The sequence below is a fragment of the Heterodontus francisci genome, chromosome 4 (assembly GCF_036365525.1).
Source record: "Heterodontus francisci isolate sHetFra1 chromosome 4, sHetFra1.hap1, whole genome shotgun sequence".
Taxonomy (NCBI): Eukaryota; Metazoa; Chordata; class Chondrichthyes; order Heterodontiformes; family Heterodontidae; genus Heterodontus; species Heterodontus francisci.
In genome coordinates this window covers 191,594,245-191,619,165 of record NC_090374.1, presented here as the reverse complement: position 1 = coordinate 191,619,165, position 24,921 = coordinate 191,594,245, and the positions used below count along the sequence as shown (strand labels likewise).

The window sequence follows — 24,921 nt, the reverse complement described above, 5'->3', positions numbered from 1 at the left end:
CTCAGCAGGTCTGGCAGCATCTGTGGAGAGAGAAGCAGAGTTAACGTTTCAGGTCAGTGACCTTTCATCAGATGTTATCTGTTAACCTGGGTTCTGGGGTTCAGTTGGCTGAAAAAACAGAGACCCTGGTTCATTTTCAACAAAGGTAAGACCAGTTTTTTTTTCAGTATAGCTTCCACCCCCAAATGGATGGTGAGACCTAGGAGGCAGAATGAAGTCGGCAATCAAAATATTTTGATGTTTCTTTTTAAGAAAAAGAATACGATATAGGATGTGATAGATAGACATAAAGTAAAGTGATAAAAATAAGGATGAGATAATGAAGAACAAGGGTGGATCTGGTGAGCAGAAGTATTCCTTTTGTTAATTATTTAATATAGTGTTTACTTTTATGTGGGTTACTCTGACAACAATGAAGCTACCCTGTGAAATTTGAGTATCTGTTTGTGGTTCAGCACCAGTGTATGATCTGAAAAATTAATCAGGGAAAACAGACTTTCTCTGCGCCTGCTGATGGTTCAAATCTGATTGCTTTTTGGAGGAAGATTTTTTTTAAATTATTGTTTGTTGTTAGATTATGGGTGACACTTGCTATATTTATTGCCCATTTCTTGTTGCTGTGAGAAGATGATGGCGTGTCACCTTCTTGAAGTAATTGTGTTTACAACTGAGTGGTTTGCTAGTCTACCTCCTAAAGGTGTTAAGAGTCAACCACATCGTGTGGAGTAATCTGACATCTAGGCTAGAGAGGCAGGGCTGCAGTGGTTCTCTTGCCTTAACAACATCAGTGAACTTGTTGAATTGTAAAGAATTCATAATTTTTTAGCACTAGCCCATGAATTACCAAATTTATTGAATTCAATTACACATCCTGGGATAGGGAAATTTTAAACACAGAAGCTCTGAGTTGCTAGAACAATGCCATAACCACGACACCACTGTATCTATATTGTTCCCATGTTGAGGAGCAGCATTAGTGGGCAGTGCTGTTGACAGTGAATGGTGTAGAAACAGTTTTGAAGAACATTTACATTGTTTGAGACGGTTAACAACTCTGAATTCTTCTGTGATTTAAGTAACTTTCAGTGTGTGTTTCTAACTCCTTCATGGTCATTTTCCACTCCCATAAAATACAGTCCTCAGGATTTTTGAATAAGGTGTAAAAAAAAAGTCAAAAGATATGTTAGTTAATCAATACTGTGTTTATTCAAAAAGGTGTACCATGCATCTTTGAACTGTGCAAAAGTGCAAATTGTCATCTCATGTGTCTCTGGCTGCCTACAATTGGGGAAACATCTGCTAAAAACGCAAGAAGGAGAGATTTTCGCAACAGTCTCAAGAATTGCACAACTAAGAATGAGTTATGCTGTAGAATGATTGGTAGCACCAGTTTTTCCCATGATTCTCCACAGCAGTAGTTTCTAATCTTAGAAGTACTTTATGTAAAGACAACCAGAGGGGGTAAAATGTTTCTCTGCAGGAACTGGGGAAAATCAAAGGTCTTTGTAATTGCTGAGAGCCATGTTTGAACTTCACCAATCAGGTTTCTGCCCTTGCCAGAGCACAAAAACGGCTCTTATCAAAGCCACAAATGACATCCTGGGTGGTATTTTATGCTCTTCCCTCATAGTAAGTTTGGTGGCAGGGAGGGCATTTAATTGGGCAGGAGGGTGGGGGTGGGGCCCCCGCCACCTTTTTTTAGTTTTTTGATTTTAGTTTAGAGATACAGCACTGAAACAGGCCCTTCGGCCCACCGAGTCTGTGCCGACCATCAACCCCCCATTTATACTAATCCTACACTAATCCCATATTGCTACCACATCCCCACCTGTCCCTATATTTCCCTACCACCTACCTATACTAGGGACAATTTATAATGGCCAATTTACCTACCAACCTGCAAGTCCTTTTGGCTTGTGGGAGGAAACCGGAGCACCCGGAGAAAACCCACGCAGACACAGGGAGAACTTGCAAACTCCACACAGGCAGTACCCGGAATTGAACCCGGGTCGCTGGAGCTGAGAGGCTGCGGTGCTAACCACTGCGCCACTGTGTCACCCCTTTTGGCAAGCCCGGATTGGTTTTGGTCTGATAAATGCACGCATCCCCACATGGGTCAGCGCTCGTTTGCATGTATTAGCTCTAGAATTACCACAGTTATCCAAGTAACGGTTGGAGCGATCAAAGGAACCATAACTGATTTAATGAGCCTTTCTGCCTACATCCTGATTAAGTCCGTGGTGGGAAGGCCCATGGACAGCCTTTCCACCCCGCTGCCAATTGAGGCCATTAAGGGTCAATTCTTTCTTTTGGGCCTCCTTATCTCGAGAGACAATGGATACGCGCCTGGAGGTGGTCAGTGGTTTGTGAAGCAGCGCCTGGAGTGGCTATAAAGGCCAATTCTGGAGTGACAGGCTCTTCCACAGGTGCTGCAGAGAAATTTGTTTGTTGGGGCTGTTGCACAGTTGGCTCTCCCCTTGCGCCTCTGTCTTTTTTCCTGCCAACTACTAAGTCTCTTCGACTCGCCACAATTTAGCCCTGTCTTTATGGCTGCCCGCCAGCTCTGGCGAATGCTGGCAACTGACTCCCACGACTTGTGATCAATGTCACACGATTTCATGTCGCGTTTGCAGACGTCTTTATAACGGAGACATGGACGGCCGGTGGGTCTGATACCAGTGGCGAGCTCGCTGTACAATGTGTCTTTGGGGATCCTGCCATCTTCCATGCGGCTCACATGGCCAAGCCATCTCAAGCGCCGCTGACTCAGTAGTGTGTATAAGCTGGGGGTGTTGGCCGCTTCAAGGACTTCTGTGTTGGAGATATAGTCCTGCCACCTGATGCCAAGTATTCTCCGAAGGCAGCGAAGATGGAATGAATTGAGACGTCGCTCTTGGCTGGCATACGTTGTCCAGGCCTCGCTGCCGTAGAGCAAGGTACTGAGGACACAGGCCTGATACACTCGGACTTTTGTGTTCCGTGTCAGTGCGCCATTTTCCCACACTCTCTTGGCCAGTCTGGACATAGCAGTGGAAGCCTTACCCATGCGCTTGTTGATTTCTGCATCTAGAGACAGGTTACTGGTGATAGTTGAGCCTAGGTAGGTGAACTCTTGAACCACTTCCAGAGCGTGGTCGCCAATATTGATGGATGGAGCATTTCTGACATCCTGCCCCATGATGTTTGTTTTCTTGAGGCTGATGGTTAGGCCAAATTCATTGCAGGCAGACGCAAACCTGTCGATGAGACTCTGCAGGCATTCTTCAGTGTGAGATGTTAAAGCAGCATCGTCAGCAAAGAGGAGTTCTCTGATGAGGACTTTCCGTACTTTGGACTTCGCTCTTAGACGGGCAAGGTTGAACAACCTGCCCCCTGATCTTGTGTGGAGGAAAATTCCTTCTTCAGAGGATTTGAACGCATGTGAAAGCAGCAGGGAGAAGAAAATCCCAAAAAGTGTGGGTGCGAGAACACAGCCCTGTTTCACACCACTCAGGATAGGAAAGGGCTCTGATGAGGAGCCACCATGTTGAATTGTGCCTTTCATATTGTCATGGAATGAGGTGATGAAACTTAGTAGCTTTGGTGGACATCCGATCTTTTCTAGTAGTCTGAAGAGACCACGTCTGCTGACGAGGTCAAAGGCTTTGGTGAGATCAATGAAAGCAATGTAGAGGGGCATCTGTTGTTCACGGCATTTCTCCTGTATCTGACGAAGGGAGAACAGCATGTCAATAGTCGATCTCTCTGCACGAAAGCCACACTGTGCCTCAGGGTAGACGCGCTCGGCCAGCTTCTGGAGCCTGTTCAGAGCGACTCGAGCAAAGACTTTCCCCACTATGCAATTAATACCCAATTAAGGGCCTCTTCTCGCCGCTGCTGGTATTAACCCGGGACAGGCGAGCCTGTCACCACATGAGCATGACACGCAGACGTTAGCGGGGTTGCCTGTAGTCTCTCGGGGTGGGGGAGGTGGGGGGATCCTGCATTAAAAGGCATTCAGTGGCTGATAGAGGGATCAGCATCGGGAAAGGGGTACCCACTGACGGCCACCCCTGCCCTTGCTGCCGACCCTCCCCCACACCCCTCTTTTTTTTCCCCCCATGACCCCCACCCCACAAAACCCCTCCAGCCATCAATTACCTCTGGCCTGGGTCGCTCCACCATCCTGGGCCTCTGGTGGGTGCCATTCCAGCAGCAGCCACCACCTCCCCAGTGGTGCTGCTGAGCAAACGAGCTCCCAGCCTCTGATTGGCAGCTCTCGGTGGCTGGGACTTCCTGTCCCTGGTGCCCTGATCCCGGGAAAGACCCGCCAGTGGCCTTTCAAGTGCATGATTGGCTCACGATACTGTGGGCCTTCCCCAAAGGAGGCAGTGCAGGTCTTTGGCTCTCGAGCTGATGGCTGAGACCCCATCACCTCCATAAAATTCCCCCCCCCCCCAACCCTGCCCCCATGTGGCTGTGACCATTAGTAACTAGCCAGGCCTGCAGCCTTTGACACAGCTGACCACACCATCCTCCTCCGATGTCTCTTCTCCGTTGTCTAGCTGGGTGGGACTGCTCTCGCTGGGTTCCATTCCTATCTATTTAGTCATAGCCAGAGAATCTCCGGCAGTGGCTTCTATTTTCACTCCTGTTCCATTACCTTTGGATTCCCCCAAGGATCTCTCCTTGTCTGAGGCTAAACCAGACTGCTGGCAACCTCACTTTCCTATTTGACCCTTAACTGAGCTTCCTCCCCATTACCAAAACTACCGACTTCCACCTCCACAACATCACCCTGCTCCAGCCATGCCTCAGACCAGCTGCTGCTGAAACCCTTGTCCATGGCTCCAGACTTGAATATTACAATGCTTTCCTGACCAGCCCCCCTATCTACCACCCTCCATATACTTGAGCTAATCCAAACTCTGCTGCTCATTTCTTAATTTACAGAGTCTCATTTACTTATCACCCCTGTGATTGCTGACCTACATTGGCTCCCAGTCCGGCAACACCTTGATTATAAAATTCACATCTTTGTGTTCAAACCCCCCCATGGCCATGCTTCTCCCAATCTCTGTAACCTTAGAGCTCTCCATTCCTCCAATTCTAGTCTCTTGTGCCGCCCCAGTTTACTTCACTCCATTTTAGGTGGCTGTCCCATCAGCTGCCTGGGTGCTAATCTTTGGAATTTCTTCCCTAAACTTCTCCACCTTTCTTTCCTCCTTTTAATGTGCTCCTTAAAACCTACCTTTTTGACCAAGCTTTTCGTCACCTGTCCTACTATCTCTTTATGCAGTCCTTTTTGTCTGATTAATGCTCCTGTAAAGCGTCTTGGGACGTTTAACTCTGTTAAAGATGCTATGTAAATGTAAGCTGTTGGAGTTGCGTCCTCCACCCTCTGCCTCGGTGAGAAGGTTTTGTGAAGCACAGTAAGATCCTATGTGTTACATTTTAAACATTTGGTTTTATACAATTTGGTAAAGTATATTTACCAGAGTTCAGTTAGGTGAACAAGTAAATCCGGGCAAATTCCAAATCTCTGCATATTTTTAGTCTGCAAAGTTTTGAAAATGAACTTCATTTGTTCAACATTCTTTTTACTGAAGGTTGACAAGTATAAAGATAACCTGGCTGCCATAATGATCACCTATCCATCCACATATGGTGTGTTTGAGGAGAACATTAGTGATGTGTGTGACCTAATCCACAATCATGGGGGACAAGTTTACCTAGATGGAGCAAACATGAATGCACAGGTAAGAGATCTTCTTCAGCTTTGTCTGCAATATGCTTGAATCAAGTGCCCACAACGAATAACCATAGCTACCTGTGCCTGTGGAAATTGCTGGCTGACTTGATGTTCGTACACAGCGGGTGCCAGAAACCCAGTGTTATGTGCTTTAAGAGGGCATATTCTCTCACAGATTTTGAGTCCTTGTGCACAGTTTGGTAATGGAAGCAAAAGTGAAATTGCTACCTTCGTGCAAAGTCAGTCTTGCAAAGGTTGAAGATTAAATGGAGATCTTTTGCGCTAGGGCTCCTGGAACACGCCAGGATTACATATCAGGAAATCGTACAAATCCCTAGCCCAGATTTTCCATCCAATCATTTATGGTTGGAAAATCCAGGCTAGGGATTTGCAATTTCCAGTGCTGGGATCTCAGAAGTGGAAAATTTCTCTCCAATATATTTACTTCTTCCTTTTACACAAGCTCCTGATGTACACAATTTCTGCCAGGACTGGCTGAGTCCAGGCTAGGGAAGTCTCCACCACGATGTTGCCTCCCCTGAGATTCTTCCATCTGTAATAATATTAGTTAAAATTGGCATTCAGCTTCAGATCTTCACCATAGTTGCTCTTGTGATGGATCTAAGGGACTGATGCTTCTTTCTGTCCCTCTGCCAATCATCGTAAAACTATTTACATTTTAGTTGTTAAATTAGCAAAATCATAATGCTGTTAGCACATTCATGCATGTTAGTTTGGAGTTTTTATTAAAGTTCAGATAAATTGCTATTTGTAGGATAGGAATCCTGTATAAAACACTTAGTCACTGCACCTTTGACACCAAAGCAATATTACAAGTCCAATATAAGCGCGTTGATTTCTGTGATAGTAGCAGTTTGGTGTCTTCAGTGAGACTACCAGAAAGGGTAGTTTTTGCACGTTTGACACTGCAACCCTTTCACCCAAGTAGTTTTAAACTTGGGAAGTTCCCCACACTGCCTTTTTAAATTGCTCTTTATACAGAAGAGCCTTATGGGTTAGCCAGATCTTTGCTGTCATTAGAGATTCATTTGGCAGTCAGACACAGCTGAACAAAGCTCCTGGCACCCATACAGGCACACCTGCATGGAGCTCTCCTTTTCCTCATTCAGCAGCAGTGTAAACTAGTGACATCATTACAGCTGTCCATTGGAGTCATTAATGCAGTGTAACTGAGGTATACAATTCCAGCCAGATTGCTGGATGAAGCCTTCTAATATGGATGAGTCAAGATTTATGAAGGAACTACATATATCCAACGTGCTTATAAATCACACTTAACCTACTCAAAGCAAATTACAACCCTTAAGAGCAAAATGTTTTAAAATAATGGAATGGGACTGAGGGATGGTATTATGTGTAGCAACTCCAAAGTGCTGTTCTTATGTTGGTTTGCATCCAAAGTTTTTTTTCACGGGGTTCGCTTTGTGATCTCAGTTATGGTTTTCTGGGAAGGTGCCAAGTAGAGTCATAGAGATGTTACGGCACAGAAGGAGGCAATTCGGCTAATCAAGTCCATGCCAGCTCCCTGTAGAGCAATCCACTCAGTTTCATCCCCTCACTCTATCCCTGTAGCCCTGCAAGTTTATTTCCCTCAAGCCACACCCCAAATTTGGTATGAACAAATTTTGAAATTTTACTCTGTATTCCAATATCCAGGTCATTTATAGATATCAAAAAAAGCTGTGGTCCTAGCACTGACCCTTGGGGAATCCCACTGTCTTCCCATTCTCCGGTCTGACAAACAACCATTTACCACCACTCGCTGTTTTCTGTCTTTAAGCCAATTTATTTTATCCAAGTTGACATTGGTTCTCCTGTTCTATGAACCGCAATTTTGTTAACCATCCTTTTATGTGGTACTTTGCCAAACGCTTTCTCAAAATCCATATAGACAACATCAACTGCATTCCCTCCATAAAGGGGGAACTTTGGAGAGCCAGGTCCTTCAATGTATCTCCTGGACATTGATGGAAGTCTGAAAGCAGGCTGTCAAGGGTGAAGCTTCTCCTGGTAATATGTGGATAGTAAGCATTCACAAAACGACTGCCCAAAGGATGGAAACACGCCCCCTCCTCCCCCCCCCCCCCCCCCCCCCCCCCAAATTATGCTTGTGGCCTGAGTTGGTATGTCAAGAGCGAATTACCCACTGGTGATTTTACTTTTTCCCATACCTGCTTCATGCAATAAGGATATTGTTTTTGAGTGTTCTAATACTTTGGTACTTTTCCCCTAATGGTATAATCTTTCAGGTGGGCCTCTGTCGTCCTGGTGACTATGGATCTGACGTGTCTCACTTAAATCTGCATAAAACTTTCTGTATTCCTCATGGAGGAGGCGGACCTGGCATGGGACCAATTGGAGTGTAGGTTTAAATTGTCTTACTTGCTTACAGTATTGACTCGAGGTACTGATCTTTTTTAGAGCATGAAGGGATTTAAATTGAAGATGATTGTGACTTTTTAAACATACTGCAGTACCAATCACAAGTACCAAATCACATGTTTGATGACAACTACATTTTCCCTTCTGCTCCTCACTAGGGCGTTATTGGGCTTGTGATTACTTTCTGTAAGGTTGAAGAAAACACAATATATTGTAAAATTAGGCTTAGGTGAAGAAATGAGACAAATATATTCTGTCAGATTGAAAACCCTGGAACGCTTGACTAAATGGAGATATACTGCTACTTGATAAAGCTTTAGATTTGCGTCAGAAATTTTCTGCCATGTGTTACGGCTTGTAAACTTGATTCAATGCAAAGAATATTATTTTTAAACTGAGGAGTCGAAGCACGTTCACCTAAGCTCAGGTTTATAGTGGCCACGCTAAAAGAGAATTTTTCTGTTCTGCTCTGATCATTTTGAAATCGACAGTAGTAGAAAAACGGATTGAGGGCAGACCAAAAAGTGAGGGGGCTAAATTGGATAGCTGCTGAAATGGGGCGCAAGAATGTGATGCACATTAGCCTGGGCCCATTCAAAGTAATGCAGGCAGCATGCAAACTTTGCGCTGCTTGCGAATTTATAACATTTGTGCTGAGTAGCGTAGCACTAAACGCACTGTAGCTGCATGCATCAGCGGGAGTCCCAAGTTCATGCACACTAACACCACTTGAAGCCAGCCTGCACCTCTTAAAGGCAAAATGCATTCTGACTGCAGCAAGCACTGGAAGTGGTGAAAGGAGTGGTAGAGCAGGAAGAACTGTGACGAGGGCGTGCCCCAAGTTTCTCCCATGCCGCGCCCCTTAATGCAGGAGGTGCACAGGAGGAAAGTAGTCCCTCGGGCCCAGCAGGCCCTTCAGGCACATACTAAGAAGGAACATGTAGCCATTGTGGTCAATGCCAGGAGTCTAATCCCGAGGACCCGGATACAGTGCCGTAAGAGGCTTAATGATCTCTCATAAGTTTTTAAGGTCAGTGAATTCATCTTTAAATGTATCCTTAGAAATTAACCACTAGGCTCATAACACTGCACAATTCACCATCGCCCCCTCCCTTCACTCACCTACCAGCAGTCTCTAGCAACCATGACTCAGACCTCACATTCATAATCTCACCTCATTCTCACACACTCAGCACTGCTGCAAGCCTCAAACCCACATCTCACAGCTTGTACACAGTGCCAGCTATTCAACTGTGGCAGGCATATCACTTAAACACATTGTACCCACACTCATTGGCCCACTTCCCTCTCTGTTGCAGGACCTGGTGGCCCACAATTGAAGGCAGGAGTACCTAATTGGCGGGAGACCGGCACGGCTGTATGTGCTCACTCCCATGGAGCAGACGGTGCTGGCAATCATTGGTGCGACTGAGGCCTTGGCGAGAGGCAGCACTGAAACCATCGAGGATGTTGATATATTCCTGCCTAATCCACCTTCTCACAACCCGCTCCCCCCCTTCATTCCGCAATCTCTTCTGATCTACAAGCTGCAGTCGGTGTAACCATGCACCTCTTGCTTTCCCGCCTTTCCCTCAACCAAGCCCTACCCTTCTACCTTTACCCTTTCAGATACCCAAGAACTGCTGCTTGGCCAGTGGTGTGGGAGAATCGAGGAACAAGAGACCAGCGCAGAAGAAGCATATCATTCGCTCTCATACTCACAGCCACAAGTTCAGATATTGGCACTGTGTGTTCTTTAGAGGATAGCATAGAGCTGGTGAGTCACCGGGCATGAGTGGACAGCAGACAGGGTGGGGGGGGGGGGCAAGGATAGCATGGTCACCAGCTCCCCAAAAGGCAAAGTCACACAGGAGTTCTGCTGCAGAGGATACAGCTGAGGGTTTTAGTCGAGCAGTGTACAGAAAAAGACTGATGTAAATGCACAGTGAAATACATGGTACATTGGCAGGCCTGCCAGAAAGCCAGTTGTCGCTGTCAAGAAGCTTGGAGGAACTCGGCACCAACTTGGCACAGGGTTTTTGCGCAGAGCTTGGAGCCCATCGTTTTGCAGAGTGGAAGTGGTGGCTAGCCCTGTGACAGCACTTTCAGACACGACTATGATGCAATGTCTGATGGCCGATGTCTCAGCTTCCATTACAGCACAAGCAGAAGCCAGACACAATGTCTCAGTGCTGCAGTGGAAGCCTAGCCTGAGGTCAGGAAATCTCAGACTGCTGCCATCATGGCTGAACATACCAATACTCAAAAGGGCTTTCAGGGTCGAACAGCAGTCCATCAGTCTGTGCTCCAGCACATTACTCAGATTGCTGAGGCCCAGCCCCTGGAGAGTGGCTCTGTGGAGCATGAACCTGCTGTCCTCTCTCAGAATGACATCATTCGTCCTCCCACTACTGCCACTCCACTAAAGCCCTTGCCGTTGTCTGTCGGCCAGCCAGCTCACACTGCTGAGGTGATGCAGTCAGAGGCTCTGCCTTCTAAGTCCAAGGTCATCTGCAGTCTCCCCCAGTGAAAGTCAGCAGCGATCTACCAACCATGCTGCAGCCACTGGGGTGTAGCAGCTTATAAGAAGCACTTGGCCAGGCAAAGGCACATGCAAGGCAGGCACTAAGGGAATGCACAAGGGTGAGTAGTTTAGTTTTGTGTGGAATTTTGGTTGTTTTGCTTGATAAAATTGTTACGGAATTGTTTTGTGGTGGCGTTTATTCAGGATTGTGGCCAAGAGGATGCTGTGATGGTCCGTAACAGAGGGATGATAAGGTGCAGGACTGTTGTACATGGGATCTGGGATTGTATTATGGGAATCCGGAGTGGAATGATCTGCTCACGGACAACCCCTCTGGAATGTGGATGTACTGCTGCCTCCTCCCTTCCTCTCTGCTTCCTCCTCCTCCAAATCCCTGGTGGCAAAGGCTGTGCCCTCATTATGGCCAGGAGACCACGACGGATCAGAATACCTGCTCCCAAGAGTATTGAAAGACTCCTCCAGAGTGGTTGATTGGAATAATTGCTTCAGTGCCCCAGTAGTCTGCTCAATGATGTTTCTTGTATCAACATGGCCATCTTATATGAATGTTGGCTACGTGTAGTTGGGTTGTGGAGAGCAGTTATCGGCCGGCTGTAGAGCGGATCGTCTTTGTCACCCAGCAGCCACCCTCTGATTTGAAGTGATGGCTGAAAGATTGATGGAACAGTGAACTGGCACAGAATGAACGCATCTTAACTGCTGCCAGGATAGCGGGCATCCACCAGCATGAGCGTGGCCGCATGCCCGCTGCAAATTCAGCGAGTGTTAGCCTTTGTGGTTGCAGTATGTCTCCGAATCGAGGTGCGGTGCTGACAAAGCCGTGTGTGTGCAGTTGAAGGCACTCTGCCCCATGGGGATACCTGCTACCTTGGCGCTGTCTGCTTCTCTCTGTTCTAAGAGAATGAAATGAGGCCCCATCTTCTGGCATGAACAGCCACTGTCACCTCACCGATGCAGCAATGGGCGACAAACTGGGAGATGCTAGACATGTCGCCCATTCTAGCCTGGACAAATCCTAAAGTGGAGAAATTCAAGGTCACTGGCACCTTCGTGGCCATTGGCAGCACGTCCTCACCCGGCTCTGCACATCTGGTTTCAAGAGTTCTGTGAGTGCCTCCTTCATGGATCGCAGATGCCGAACACACTGCTGCTGGTTGAGGTGGAGGCAGGAGAAGTACTACAGGAACACCTGAGATGGATAAGGCTTCCTGCTGGGAGCCCTTCTGTCCCTCATCCTCCTCCTCCTTTGAGCTTCTTGTCCTCTTTCTTGCTGCCTCTGCACTGTCTCCCTCTCATGCCACAGCCCAAGAGGGACCGTAACTATAGCAACCATGACTGGGAGCAGTTGGTGTGCCCAGAGCCCCTGCAGTCACAAGTAATGCCTTCCCCGTGCAGCACCACTCCCACTGACATCACCAACTATAAGCAGCTCCTCCAAGTACTCACCTCTTCCACAAACTCAAACAGAGCCAGTCTAGAGTTATCAGCAACTAGCTTGCAAGTTGTTGATGATCCCTTGAAATAGTATTGGGGTGGAGGGGGTGATCCTTCATGCTCCTGAATGCATGTTGAGCTTTGCGTGTTTGAGAGGGTATTAACTAGAGGAGCAAGATCCAAAATGGCATCGTATCAGCATTAGACACTGATTAACAAAACAGTCTGCTTACTTTGCATGCTTCGGGCGCATGCCCCTAATGCCCTCACCAAGATGCCGTTCAATTAGGCCAGAAGTGAGCAGAAGCAGCACGGATGACATTGTGGTACAAAAGCGGCACTTATTGCACCGAAACTGCTGGCACTATGGAGCCGGATTTTGTAGGATTGAACGTCTAAAATTTGTTTTCAAAATATCTTCCATTATTTTCAGTAACTGAAAGAAAAAGGTGGGGATCAGCATTTATTTCCATCCAAAATTTATGCCTGTGCATTCCAAAAAAAGCAGCTTTTAAGTATCAAAGCAAACCATACCGACCAGAAGGTCCCAGGTTCAGTTCCTGGTCAGTGTTGAATTAGCTAATCTCAACTGGTGCACTAAATGGGGGACTAGAATTATCTTCCAGTACCTCTGAACTACAAGAGGGAAAATTGACTGCTTTTGATTGCTATCCAATGACTCCTGCACCAAGCTTCTTTACTTTCCAGGCAAGGTACTCCTTCAAGTCATGGAGGCACATAAGTCCTTTTCATTACATCTAAGCTGCAGGCAAAATGGTTGGCAGCAGACACTGCTGTAGCTAGGGTCTGCAAGCCCTCCATCCCTGTACTAAAAATGGCTCAGCACAAGTCACTTACACTTAAATTCGTTCCCACATACGTCTGAAACTTGTTGAGATGGTGATGAGAAGAATCTTTGTAGTGGTGGCTGAGTACTGAAGGGGCAAATATGCTGATGGTGGAAGCTGTAGGGTTTGAATGACACAACTGACAAGGGCAGAGGGCGAGGAGAGATATAAATTAGAACCCCCTATTTTGGGACGGTGAGATTGTACTTGGATGGTGACCAGCTACGACAAAGCATGAATGCTCCTTCACTGTCCCCTATCTTTTGACCTTCCAAACAAGCCAGCTCTTCAATTTAAGGAGGCACGCAAGTCCATTCACCATGTCTAGGTTAAAGTCACATTCCATGTTCTATAAGTGTTCTCAGGTCACTGATGCAGAGTAAATGCTACAAAGAAACTTCAATTGGCTTTTGCCTGAAGAATTGTCAGTCAGAATATTGTGTCTGAGACATTTTTTGCAAATCTTTTTCAGGTTTACTTTATCTCTGCACTGTGTTGTTTGATGAGCAAAGACATTGTAACATTGAAATGGGCCTGGTTCCACACAGCAGCTGTGAATGTTTACAGTGACATGCTGTATTGCCATCTGGGGGAGCCTTACACAGAAATACCATAAGGCTGACAATCATAGAATGATACAGCACAAAAGGAGGAAATTCAACCCGTTGTGCCTGTGCTAGCTCTTTGGTAGAGCTATCCAATTAATCCCGCTCTGCTGCTCTTTCCCCATAACCCTGTAAAAGTTTCTCCCTCCAAATAATTACCCAATTCCTTTTTGAAAGTTACTATTGAATCAGCTTCCACCACCCTTCCAGGCAGTGCATTCCAGACCATAACAAATTGCTGTGTAAGAAATGTTTTCTCCTATCACCTCTGGTTCTTTTGCCAGTCAGCTTAAATCTGTGTCTTCTGGATACTGACCCTTCCGCCACTGAAAACTGTTTCTCTACTTTATTTGTTTACTGTATCAAAACCCTTCATGGTTTTGAACACCCCTATCAAATCTGCTCTTAACCTTCTCTGCTCTAAGAAGAACAACCCCAACTTCTCCAGTCTCCACATAATTGAAGTCTTTCATCCCTATACCATTTTAGTAAATCTCTTCTGTACCCTCGCCAAGGCCTAAACATTGTCATGCAGACCCCCACCTGCCAAGAATGAGGCATATTAAATTTGTCATAAGGACATTGATTTTAAATTGTTGCTGGAGTGAAGAAAGGACTTTAAAAAAAAAAATCACCAGACACTTGGCTGGAAAAATATTTGCATACTAACAGACAGTGCTTGGAGAGATAAAGGACTACTCCCATATTCACTTAACCCAAAATGGGCTGTGATCACCAGACAATGAAGGCGAGGACGCTCACATTCCAGGATGACTGCTGAGATGGCAAAATCCACAAACAAGTGGTCAAACCAGCTAGTCACATGACTAACCTGCTGGGAAACCTGGGGTTTTTGGATTGTGCTGCAAAGAGGCAGAATGCTGTTTGAACTGGAACCTGGAGCAAGGAACCCTCTCTCTCTCGCTGGCTTCCTCCCCCAGCCACCGGACCCACGGAAGACACGTAATCCTCAAGAGAAAAGATTCCGACTTCGAAACAAGTTGAAGCGTGCACTAGGCCCCAACGCATTTCAAGTCTGACCACCTCACAGCAGACTCAAAGCACAATAAAATAGAAACCCATCTATTTCCTCAAACTTTTTCCCTTTATTCTTTTCCACTTTTCTGCCTCTATCTGCATTTGTGTTTACTGCATATGCATGCTAGCGTGGTCACGTCGCACATTTGTAGTCGGTAACCAGAGTGAGAGTTTAAGATTAATAATCTTCTACCTTTCTTGTTTAAAATCTAAGAAAACCTGACTGAATTGATTTCTTTGCCTAACAATTGGGAAGTGGTGAACAAGGATTCACTAAGGGGGAGCTAAAACACGGTGTTTTTCTAAAAATTAAACCTGTTACGGTTAAACCAGGCAAAGGCTGAGAGGGAACCCCTAGACCCCTCTCACCTGGTTGCAACAACATCCTTCCTAAAATGTGGTGCCTATAATTGACCATAATACTCCAGCTGAGTCCTAACCAGTGTTTTATAAATGTTTGGCATAACTTCCTTGGTTTTGTACTCTATGGACGTGATTTTAACTCACTCAAAACCCATAGCATAGAGTCAAAATCATGCCCTATGGCTTGATTAATAAAGCCAAGGATCCCATTTTTAAACAGCCTTCTCAACTTGTCCTGCCACCTTCAAAGATTTATGTAAATCCAACCCAGGTCTCTCTGTTCCTGCATTCCCTTTAATATTGCACTGTTTCATTCATATTGTCTCTCCTAATTCTTCCTACCAAAGTGTATCACTGCGCACTTCTCTGTGTTAAATTTAATCTGCCATGTGTCTTCCCATTTCATAATTTTGCGGTAGTAATGACAGCAAAACTGTCAGCATCCACGATCATTGCTACTCTGAAACGGGCAGCAACTTCTAGAGTCTGCAACATACATAGTTAAAGATGGAAATTCAGAAGTTGCGGTCACTGATTCTACGTTTCCCCATAGGGTGCGCTGCTGAATTCCTGCCAATCTGCAATCAATTAGAAATGGCTGAACTGACAAAAACTTGCCCTGTTACCTATTAGTTTTGCTGTAAAAACCCTGGTTACACCTTGTTGAGTGAGGCTTTTAACGGCAGGTCAAGTTCATAATTAATGCTGAACAGCCTTGTTTTCCTTGAATAACTAACTTTATGAATATGGAATGTCAAATTTCTCCATTATGATAAATTCATATTTTTATTCTTAAAAACAGGTTGTTTATGATATTTCATCCCGTACCTTCATCCCCTGTGTATGTCCCAATCATTTATTTTGCTCTCTGTAAAATTTTAACTAAAAGTGAAAAATGCAGTGCCTTTTACTTCCTGATTTGCTGTCTGAGACTACTTCAGTCTGATTGGCTGCTTCCCCTGTTGATGACATCACTGCTGCTGGACGTCTGAAGATCCCCTTGACTTGGCGCCAGATTCAAACTGATGCTGGGAATGGGGAATTCCACGCCACACAGATCACTGGATCTTATCTTTGAGGCCAGTGGTGAGCGGCGTTGCTTCTCCACTGACTGTAAAATCTGGGCCATTATGCCTTGTGTAACCAAGTTCAGGTCATTAACACATAAGAAAAGAAGCAAATATCCTAAGACCAACCTTGGGAGAGTACTCTTACTTTCTGTCCCTTCGCCAATATTGTCTCCATGCTACTACTGTCACTTTAATCCCGTGGTCTATAACTTTGCTAACAAGTCTATTAGGTGCTACTTTTGAAAGTCCATATACACAACATTAACAGAACTACCCTCATCAACCCTCTGTTACTTCATCAAAGCACTCGACCAAGTTAGTCAAACATGGTTTTCCTTTAACATATCTGTGCTGATTTTCATTTATTAGCCCGTACTTTTCCAAACACCAGTTAATTTTGTCCTGGGTCATTGCCTCTAAAGGTTTCCCCACCACTGACATTAGGCTGACTGGTCTGTGGTAGTCAAGTTGATCTCTCCCCTATTTTAGACAGGGGTGTACCATTTGCAATTGCCTATTCCTCTGGTACCACTGCCATTTCCAAGGCGGATTGGATGATTGTGGCCAGAGCCACTAGCTTCCCTCAGTAACCTAGGATGCATCCCATCTGGACTGGATGACTTTTCTACTTTGGGGACTGACAACCTTATGACACCAGTGTGTCATAATGGTGCTTAATAATTGGGGGAGCTTTTGTGGTTCAGGAATTAGTCCTGATCTAAGGAATGCATTTATAATTAATACAGGAAACGACAGTGGTAGGAAATAAATTGTTTTTAGGCAACAGAATTTAGCAACAGGGCCATAAAACATATCTGACACATTTTGTATCACTTTTATTTTGTATTTTTTTTGTCTTACTGCCCTGCGTTAAATGTCTAGAATGATTGTTCTCTCTTCATTGTTTATTTTCTTCATGGACAGGCACATCAGTAAGGAAGGAGAAAATTGCAGGATACTGTCAGAAAAATTTGTGCACAGTAGCATCATGAGAGCTGCTTACTGTTCACTGTCCTTGTGCTGTCCAAGTACTGTGGCCATGCATCAATCCTCTGTTCTTTTCATCATGTTATCTGCTTCAGTTTCTTGCTGTCCCTTCTCAAGTAGAAGGCACGTTTTGAACTTTGTGTTTCTAAATCATTTGTCTGTTTTCTTGATATCCACAGTTTCCCATTCTTCTTGTTGCCAATGAGTCAGTCTCGAAGATATTCAGTGTCCATATAAGACAAGAATTGCTGTGCTTGCTTGATTTTTAAAATAAAAATTGAAACTGTGTTAGGATCCTCATTCAAGGATTTCACTACTTTTAAAACTCCAATAGTTTGAGTCGATACTGGCATCTGTCAAAAGATCAAGCTGCTTATTTAGCAATCACATTCAAACTGATAGTCATCAGCTTTGGTTCAGCACTTTGGTCAGCACACAAGGTAGTGCAGATATTTTTTGTGTCTAATATATCTTGGAGTCTTAGACTCAGAAGATGGTCTGACATTTTCACTCAACCTTTTTTGTCATGCTAACGGAGGGAACAGTGATGAATATGAAATGGACTGGAGCAATAATGAACTGTAAAAGTGAACTGGTGAATTAAACTGCAAAAAGATGACACTTATTGCTGCAGCCAAGATGGAGGAAGAGATCAGGTGACCCTTCCTCTACTGCCAATATACATCATGGCTGTTGGAAACTAAACTCATCTTCACGTCCGGACTAGTTCTGGGAAGACACGTTAAGATGTTAAACAAGCCATTCAATGCCAAAAAACTCCTATCTGTAAGAACTGGACTGACAAAGACCTTTGCAGTCAGAGTCTTCCCAGATGCAAAGCCAGAATAATAGGTGAGAAATAACACCACTTTATCAAAAATAAGACACATTCCAACCCCATTACGTAACAAAGGCCCCACATTCAAAGACATTGAATGGACACACCAGGGAAGAGCATCCATGGTCACCTGACCAAAACCCGGCCTGATAAGGGTTTTTCTTAAAAAGGAGATTTCTGAGAGAGAGGGGGAGAAAACTGTTCCAGCCAGAGAAGTTGTGAGATTGAATCAGCTCAGCAAGGAGCCCTGCCAGCACCATCTTTAAACTACGGAGGCAAGTGAACCTCGAAAATGCCTCATCTGAGAAACTGAACTAGGCCTTCCACCACCAACTTCGGACAGAGTTTTAACCAAAGGAGTCTGTGACCCTTCATCAGTTCCAGGATAAGGAACATTCAGGCCTGAAGCGTTGTTAAAAATTCCTCCTGGGAAACCGAGAAGGTTTCAAAGTGAACTCTCTTTACAATAATTGGACTCTAATTTCATGCTACCCTCTATTCTCTACATTTTCTTATGTGTGTGAATGCGTGAGTGGGTGAGGTTAGGAATGTTTTTGGGTATTTAGTAAATAGTTATCTTTCTTTTTAAACCTACAAGAAAACCTGTCGACTGTTTATTTGAACCGTAAACACTCGGGGACTAAACGCTATTTTTTTTTAAAAAACACTATCTGCGGTGAGTTGAGTGGTAAAAAGTAGAAGCCACCTACACCATTTCCCACCAGTCCGAAACAGATATTTCTCCTGACCTTTTCAGAACGTCATCCATCCCATATTAATGTACAGAACGGTTTGCTAACTGGCTTTTATTCTGTGCTTGGGCAAGTATCATTTAATCTGTAACATGTGCTGTGTATCAACCTATGACCTGAGAACACATGTAAACTTCCTGTGCAAACAAGACAGATAGCTGTTCCAGTGGAGTGCAATTCCATTTTCTGGAACTAAAATTTATACAGTGTGGCCGGAGTGTCCAAGGTATGGCCATCGGGCATATGTGGCCCACACAGTCAACCAACACAGAAAACAACTCAGCTGTATTCTTCCTTGGATTTCTTGCTTGCTGTTTTGTCCTGTTGGAATGTTGTGGGCCTGGAGAGCTGCTTATAGCGTAGTTGCCTCACTGTGGACAAATCCTATATCACAGAACCAAGATCTTTTGGTTTCCACAAGTCTAAGCATTTGCAAGTTGAAGAAGATATTGATTTAAACATTATATCCCAGTGGGAACAGAACTGCTTCGGATTTGACACCCGTTTTGCACCCAGTCCAGTTTTACTCTCCATTGAGCATCCGAGTGCTTTAGGTTGAAGATGGGGCTGAAATGTAGCCTGTAGAAAAATAAGTGCTGCACAAAAAAATTCTTAAGACACATCAGCATTGTAGTAAAGTGCCTTCATCAGCTACTATTAATGATCCAGAATTACTATCTTGTTAGGGAAGGGAGTCCCTCTTCTGCAATGAGATCATTTATGCTTAACAAATGCTAAACACTGCGCTGTGAAAATCTCAGCCTTAACTCGACTGTCCTTAAAAAAAAAAAGTCATGCCTCCAAAAGAAGCCTTCCCCATATGACAGCGTTGAAAAATGTCTTTGTCATTCTGCATTGCACTTCAACCAAGGTGGTGAGTGCCCTTCTTAACCCGAGAAAACCAGTTTTAAAAGCTGCCCTCCCAAATGAGCAGGTCGGCTTCAGAGAAAGAAGAAGTTGCTCTGACCAGGGCTCCTTACACTCACTGCCAACATTGAGGCAGGGTTCTAGAAGTAGCTGAAGACTGGAGTTATCTTTACAAATCATCATCTAACACTGTCTGGTGTGGAATCCTGTTACTGAAGCTTCCAATAATCATTCAATGCCACAATACTCTTTGTTCATTAGGGTATTGATTAGCCAAATGTAAGTTCTGTGTTTATCTTAGTGACAAGACCAGCTGATCATGGACACTCAGCAATGCGTCTGGTGCTCGCATTGGCCTTTTTAAAATCGATATGGCAGACTGCCCTGCACCAATCCTGGAAGTATGTCTATGTCACTGACATAGCATAGCTGACGCAGGCCTTAATGCTAAATAGAGCAAGTAGGGTGCTCACTGGTGACCTGAACTTTCTGGAATGCTACTTCTGGATCTGTCGCTTCTGCCCCAATCCAGAGAAGGCAGTTGCGTCAGCGTTCCATCTGAGCAACAATGCAGCCAGGAAAGAACGCATGACCGCACTCAAAATACCCGGGTCTCACCTATCAGCCTCATCTCTTCAATACCAGCCAAAAAAAATCATGGACGTCCAGCTAAATGCCGCCATGAGGACAGTGTCAGGGATGCTTAAGTCCACTCCAACTGAGTGGCTGCCCGTGGTATGCCATCTACCATTCGCTACGATGCCATTGTGTTCTGTGAGATGGAAAAAATCATGAGTAACATCAAACTTCCCATTCACAAAGATTTGAAAAATCCAGCACGAAAGCACTTAAAATTGCACTGACCATTCTGGGAAAAAGCAACTGGTATCAACCCAGTACCCAGATAGACAGAATCATGGGACATAGGCCACAGAAAGAACCAACACTTCTTCAGTAAACAACAGCAGAGACTCCTGACTTCAACCTCCTTCGAAGGCAGTGGACAGCACTCAACAGAATCCGCATGGGGCGTGGACAGTGCAGCCGTGTGCTCCTGAAGTAGAATATGAGGGATGACGACTGCAATGGTGGCAACGAGTCCCAGAACATAGAACACATCACATCAACCTGCCCACTAAGATCAGTTATGGGAGGCACCTTATTTCTCTACTCGACATCTCAGGAAATCATTGAATAGACAAACTAGATATTCCATTATAAACTATTCATGTCATATGAAAGTAGTAAGTAATACCACACTTTTGAAATTATATTTGAATCAGGTTAGTTATTGTAGCTTTACTTATTTTATTGTAGAATTTATTGATACTTTTGCCAAGTTAAAAGCAAAACTCCAGCAGCTCAGCTGATGAAGTTGAGCCATCCAAATTGTGAAGGTCTTTGTTTCTTTGCTGAGCTAGCTGATCTCAGGCAATGTGACCTTAGGGCCTCAGCAATGGAGTTTAAGAGCAAGAAAAATCACACTTGCCTTTGCGATCCTTCTGGAACTACCCATGTGCAGATGTTGGGTGAGGGCAGAATTTGGCTTGGCTGTGATCCTCCCCAAACTAGGGGCTTATGATACTTGGAAAACATTGAAAAGGGAATCCAACGGCTAGAAATTACATTATTGTGCTGATTTTTAAAATTTTCCTATAAGGCTTTTGAGAGAAAGATGAGTATCTGGTGAAATATGTTTAAAAAAAAACAATTAGATGCTGTTGTTCTGAACAGCTATGTCATTTGTGGAACTAAGGATCAAACTTGCCAATCACACCTAGCATCAAGTAACATTTTTTCTTAAATGTTTATTTTTAGGAAGAAACACCTTGCTCCGTACTTACCCAGTCATCCAGTGATCCCTCCAGTGTCTGATAGTGACGCTCGTCCTTTGGGCACAATCAGTGCTGCCCCTTGGGGCTCCAGTGCGATTCTACCAATTTCCCTGGCCTATATTAAGGTACAGTGCAGCTCTAGATGTTTAACTCGTAGTTCTGTGTCAGCTTTTTCGTTAGTACAGGCAACGTGTGTAAAACAATGAGCGCCTGCTCCTCATGTTTGTTTATTTTTTTAAACTGTCCGCAGGCTCAGATTCTAATTTTTAAGTCAGTTGGCAGCTTTTCCCCCTTCCAGCTCCCCAACCCCCCCACCCCCCCACCAGCATACTTCCTTTTCCCTTGTCTGAAATATTGTGCTGGGGCACAGTTGAATGGAGACCAACAGTCCTCCAAAACATTCCTCGAGTTGCCCGTCTAAAGGTTAGCGTCAGTGGGCTATTGAACCATGAAGAACATCACAGCCAAACCCAACCGATATTAATCCAATGTTCACACCGACACAGATCGAGCAGAAGTCATTGGATAGTAATGAGGAGTAGGAATCTTGACCAGATTTCCCCATGTTTGCACAATAATTATGATCCAGCTATGCTCTAGATGAGATCAGCTGTATCAGCATAGATCAGACAGCGAATCTGGGACCTTCCTAGTCTGTGTGAGTACTGCACTGAATAGTGTCTTTATCCACTAAACCTCTTTCAGTGACTCACTGAAAAAAAAATCTCAAAGTGGCTGATAGTACCTGACCTGTTAGACTGAGAACTGAACTTTACACCTTCAAATTATCCTAGACAGGCAGGACCCAAAAGTTTGTTCAGGATATTATTTCCTTTTATTGTGTCAGGATGCATTTGATTGTTAAGAAGAGTTGGCATAGCCAGCAGAGGAAAAAATGTTGGCCCTGCAAGTACTACAAACTGTTGGAGCAAGCTGGGGTAGTCCTAAGTCAGATCTTAATTATCCTGCAGTTAGTCAGAAGGTGACACATCAAAGAAAAGTAGCAGTAATGTGGAGATTTGTAATGCTTTGTGTGTCTGTAGCATAGGAACATAGGAGCAGGAGTAGGCCATTCAGCCCATCGAGCCTGCTCCGCCATTCAGTCTTATACGGTCTACCTTTTATTCTGAGACTATGTCCCCTGATTCTAGACTCACCAGCCTATCTACATCCTACCTGTCACGCCCTGTAAGAATTTTGTAAGTTTCAGTGAGGTCACCTCTCATTCTTCCAAACTCTAGAGAATACAGGCCCAGTTTCCTCAATCTCTCTTCGTAATACGGTCCCGCCATCCCAGGGATTAGTCTGGTGAACCTCCATTGCACTCCCTCTATAGCAAGTATATCCTTCCTTAGATGAGACCAAAACTATACACGATGCTCCTGTTACAAAGTCATGCTATTGCTTGAGCATTTTAAGTTATTCACCTTTTAAAATGCAAAGGTACGAAAAAGCATTATTTATAAACCCACCTGAGCATTTTAATCTGAGTCGACACAACTTTGAAAATTTTAATTGTGATGTGAAAATAGATGAATATTGTAGTTTTTCGTGAAACTTGGTCTAGGATTAGGCAGTATGGTTTATGGGAAGACCAGGTATAATGGGCTGCATTGAAGTTTTAAATTCCATGCTAGTACACCAGTGTACAGTGGCAGACTGATGGGGTGTGGGTTTGACTCAATATCTAGCATATCTTCTTCTCTCAAGTTGTTCCCACTCCACTGCTGTAACTTTAGTGGAAGCCTGACTGAATCCCCATTTTACACGTGTGAACAGGGATTCCGAGGCCGTTCTCCTGGCAGAGCGGGAACTGCTTCAAGGAAATTCCGGACCAATGCTTTTCTTCCTACCCGTGACAAACACAAAGGAGTGGTTTACACAGTCACGCAATTTAAACCATAAATACACAGATTCCTTGTGAGCCGAGTGCCATAAATTTCCTGAGATTCTGTAGTCCGGTTATTGCTGGATCTTGCACTACTTTGAGTGCCTATCTGGTACCTGTATTCTTATAATAGCAATATTAAAGAGAAAAATCTGCTTTAAAGAATTTAAAATGGCAGAGGTTTTCAATCAACTGTCCTTTTCCTTTAAACTAAGATTAGAAGGTGGGAATGCATGCATTTACTGCAGTATGATCATCAATCTTGTATGTTACAACTGAGGCAGGGGAAGTGCACTGTCTTTTCTAGTTCCACTTCTCCACAGGTCAAATGTTTACCCAGTTACAGATACAGTCAATCATATACTCTACTTTTTATCCCCAAATATAATATGCCAACCAGGTTTCTTTCATAAACAACAAAATCATCAGTTTATTATAAAATGATACTTATCCAGTAACGAAGCAAAGCATTAACACACAGATTGAAATATGAAAGTTCCCTTTTTACCTTAGCCCCTCAAACACACACACACACACACACCGGTTAACTGAAAAATAGAGATTTTCTCAGCAGAGAGCTCTTTTACAAAAAAACAAAAAAGAATACTTTGGCCAAATACTTGTTAATTATTGAAGAAAACGGATGAGATATGTTTTGTCCCAAAATAGCATACAGTCTAGCATCTGAGTACACATAAACAGGTCATTGGGATCTTTTCTGGAGCAGTTCTTTTCAGGCGGCATTGAAAATTAATCTGGCAAGCTTTCCAGGAGCTCTGAGGGAGAAATGCAGCATTTCAGAGACAAGACGAAGGAGACAAGCTCTCTTGGCAGGTTGATCTCCAACTGCTTTCAAACACAGTCCACACCCCAACTGAATCAAAACAATAACTCGGAAGCGAAACCAAATAGCAAGTCCGAACCTCCTGACCCTCAGAAATTGTGACATGTCACTTCTCTGTAAACATCTCCCCCAAGTCACCAAGATTTCTTTGTTTATTTAGTTTAAGGCATGTGACTTCCAGTAAAGGTTGTTTTCAAACAAGACTGTAAGTGTCCTTCTGGCCACCTCTTTAAAAAAAACAAAGTCCAACATCTATGGAATTACTACAGTTCTCCAATGAATCCATCTCCACAATTCAAACACACGAATCCTCAAAAAAAATCACCTTCATAACATGTGACATTGGCTGAATTTAACCAAATGAACTGGGTGGCCTACAGGAATGGGGCATAATCCTAAAAGGTAACTCATGTCAAGCAAATATTTCTAACTATTCTGCAGTCAAAACTGCACTATGCCCATGGTTGTAATTTCATGGGATGGCCTCTTAAGATGATTAGAGTGATTTAGAAATGGGGATTTTTTTAAGGATGACTGGGGAAGACATGATCAATTAGTGTTGTTAGTCTGTTGGTTTATGGATTATAATTTTAAGACCAGAATTCTTCAACTGCTACAAATTTAACAATGCTGCTGTGATTTATGCATTCCAAATATGATTCTGTTTCTCTTCACATAGTTGATGGGATCAAATGGACTTCGTCATGCTACTGAGATTGCCATTCTAAATGCAAACTACATGGCCAAGAGGCTAGAAACATTCTACAAAATTGTTTTCAGGGGAGCAAAGGGTAAGTTGACAAAAGTGCTGGTGTCATGTTAGTTATTAGCTGAAACTTCAGATTTTACAGCTCTCTTTGTGGGGCATACTGC

At 44.2% G+C, this 24,921-nt stretch overlaps 1 protein-coding gene across 1 annotated transcript in view; it reads left to right on the top strand.

The window, feature by feature from the left end:
* The window catches only part of gldc (glycine dehydrogenase (decarboxylating)), a 213,882-nt gene that overhangs the window by 130,418 nt on the left and 58,543 nt on the right, over positions 1-24,921 (top strand). Inside the window, exons 18-21 of the mRNA XM_068030712.1 lie at positions 5,589-5,738; positions 8,002-8,114; positions 21,300-21,441; positions 24,728-24,839. Coding sequence (XP_067886813.1) covers positions 5,589-5,738; positions 8,002-8,114; positions 21,300-21,441; positions 24,728-24,839 — 517 coding nt within the window. The remainder of the gene's footprint in view (positions 1-5,588; positions 5,739-8,001; positions 8,115-21,299; positions 21,442-24,727; positions 24,840-24,921) is intronic.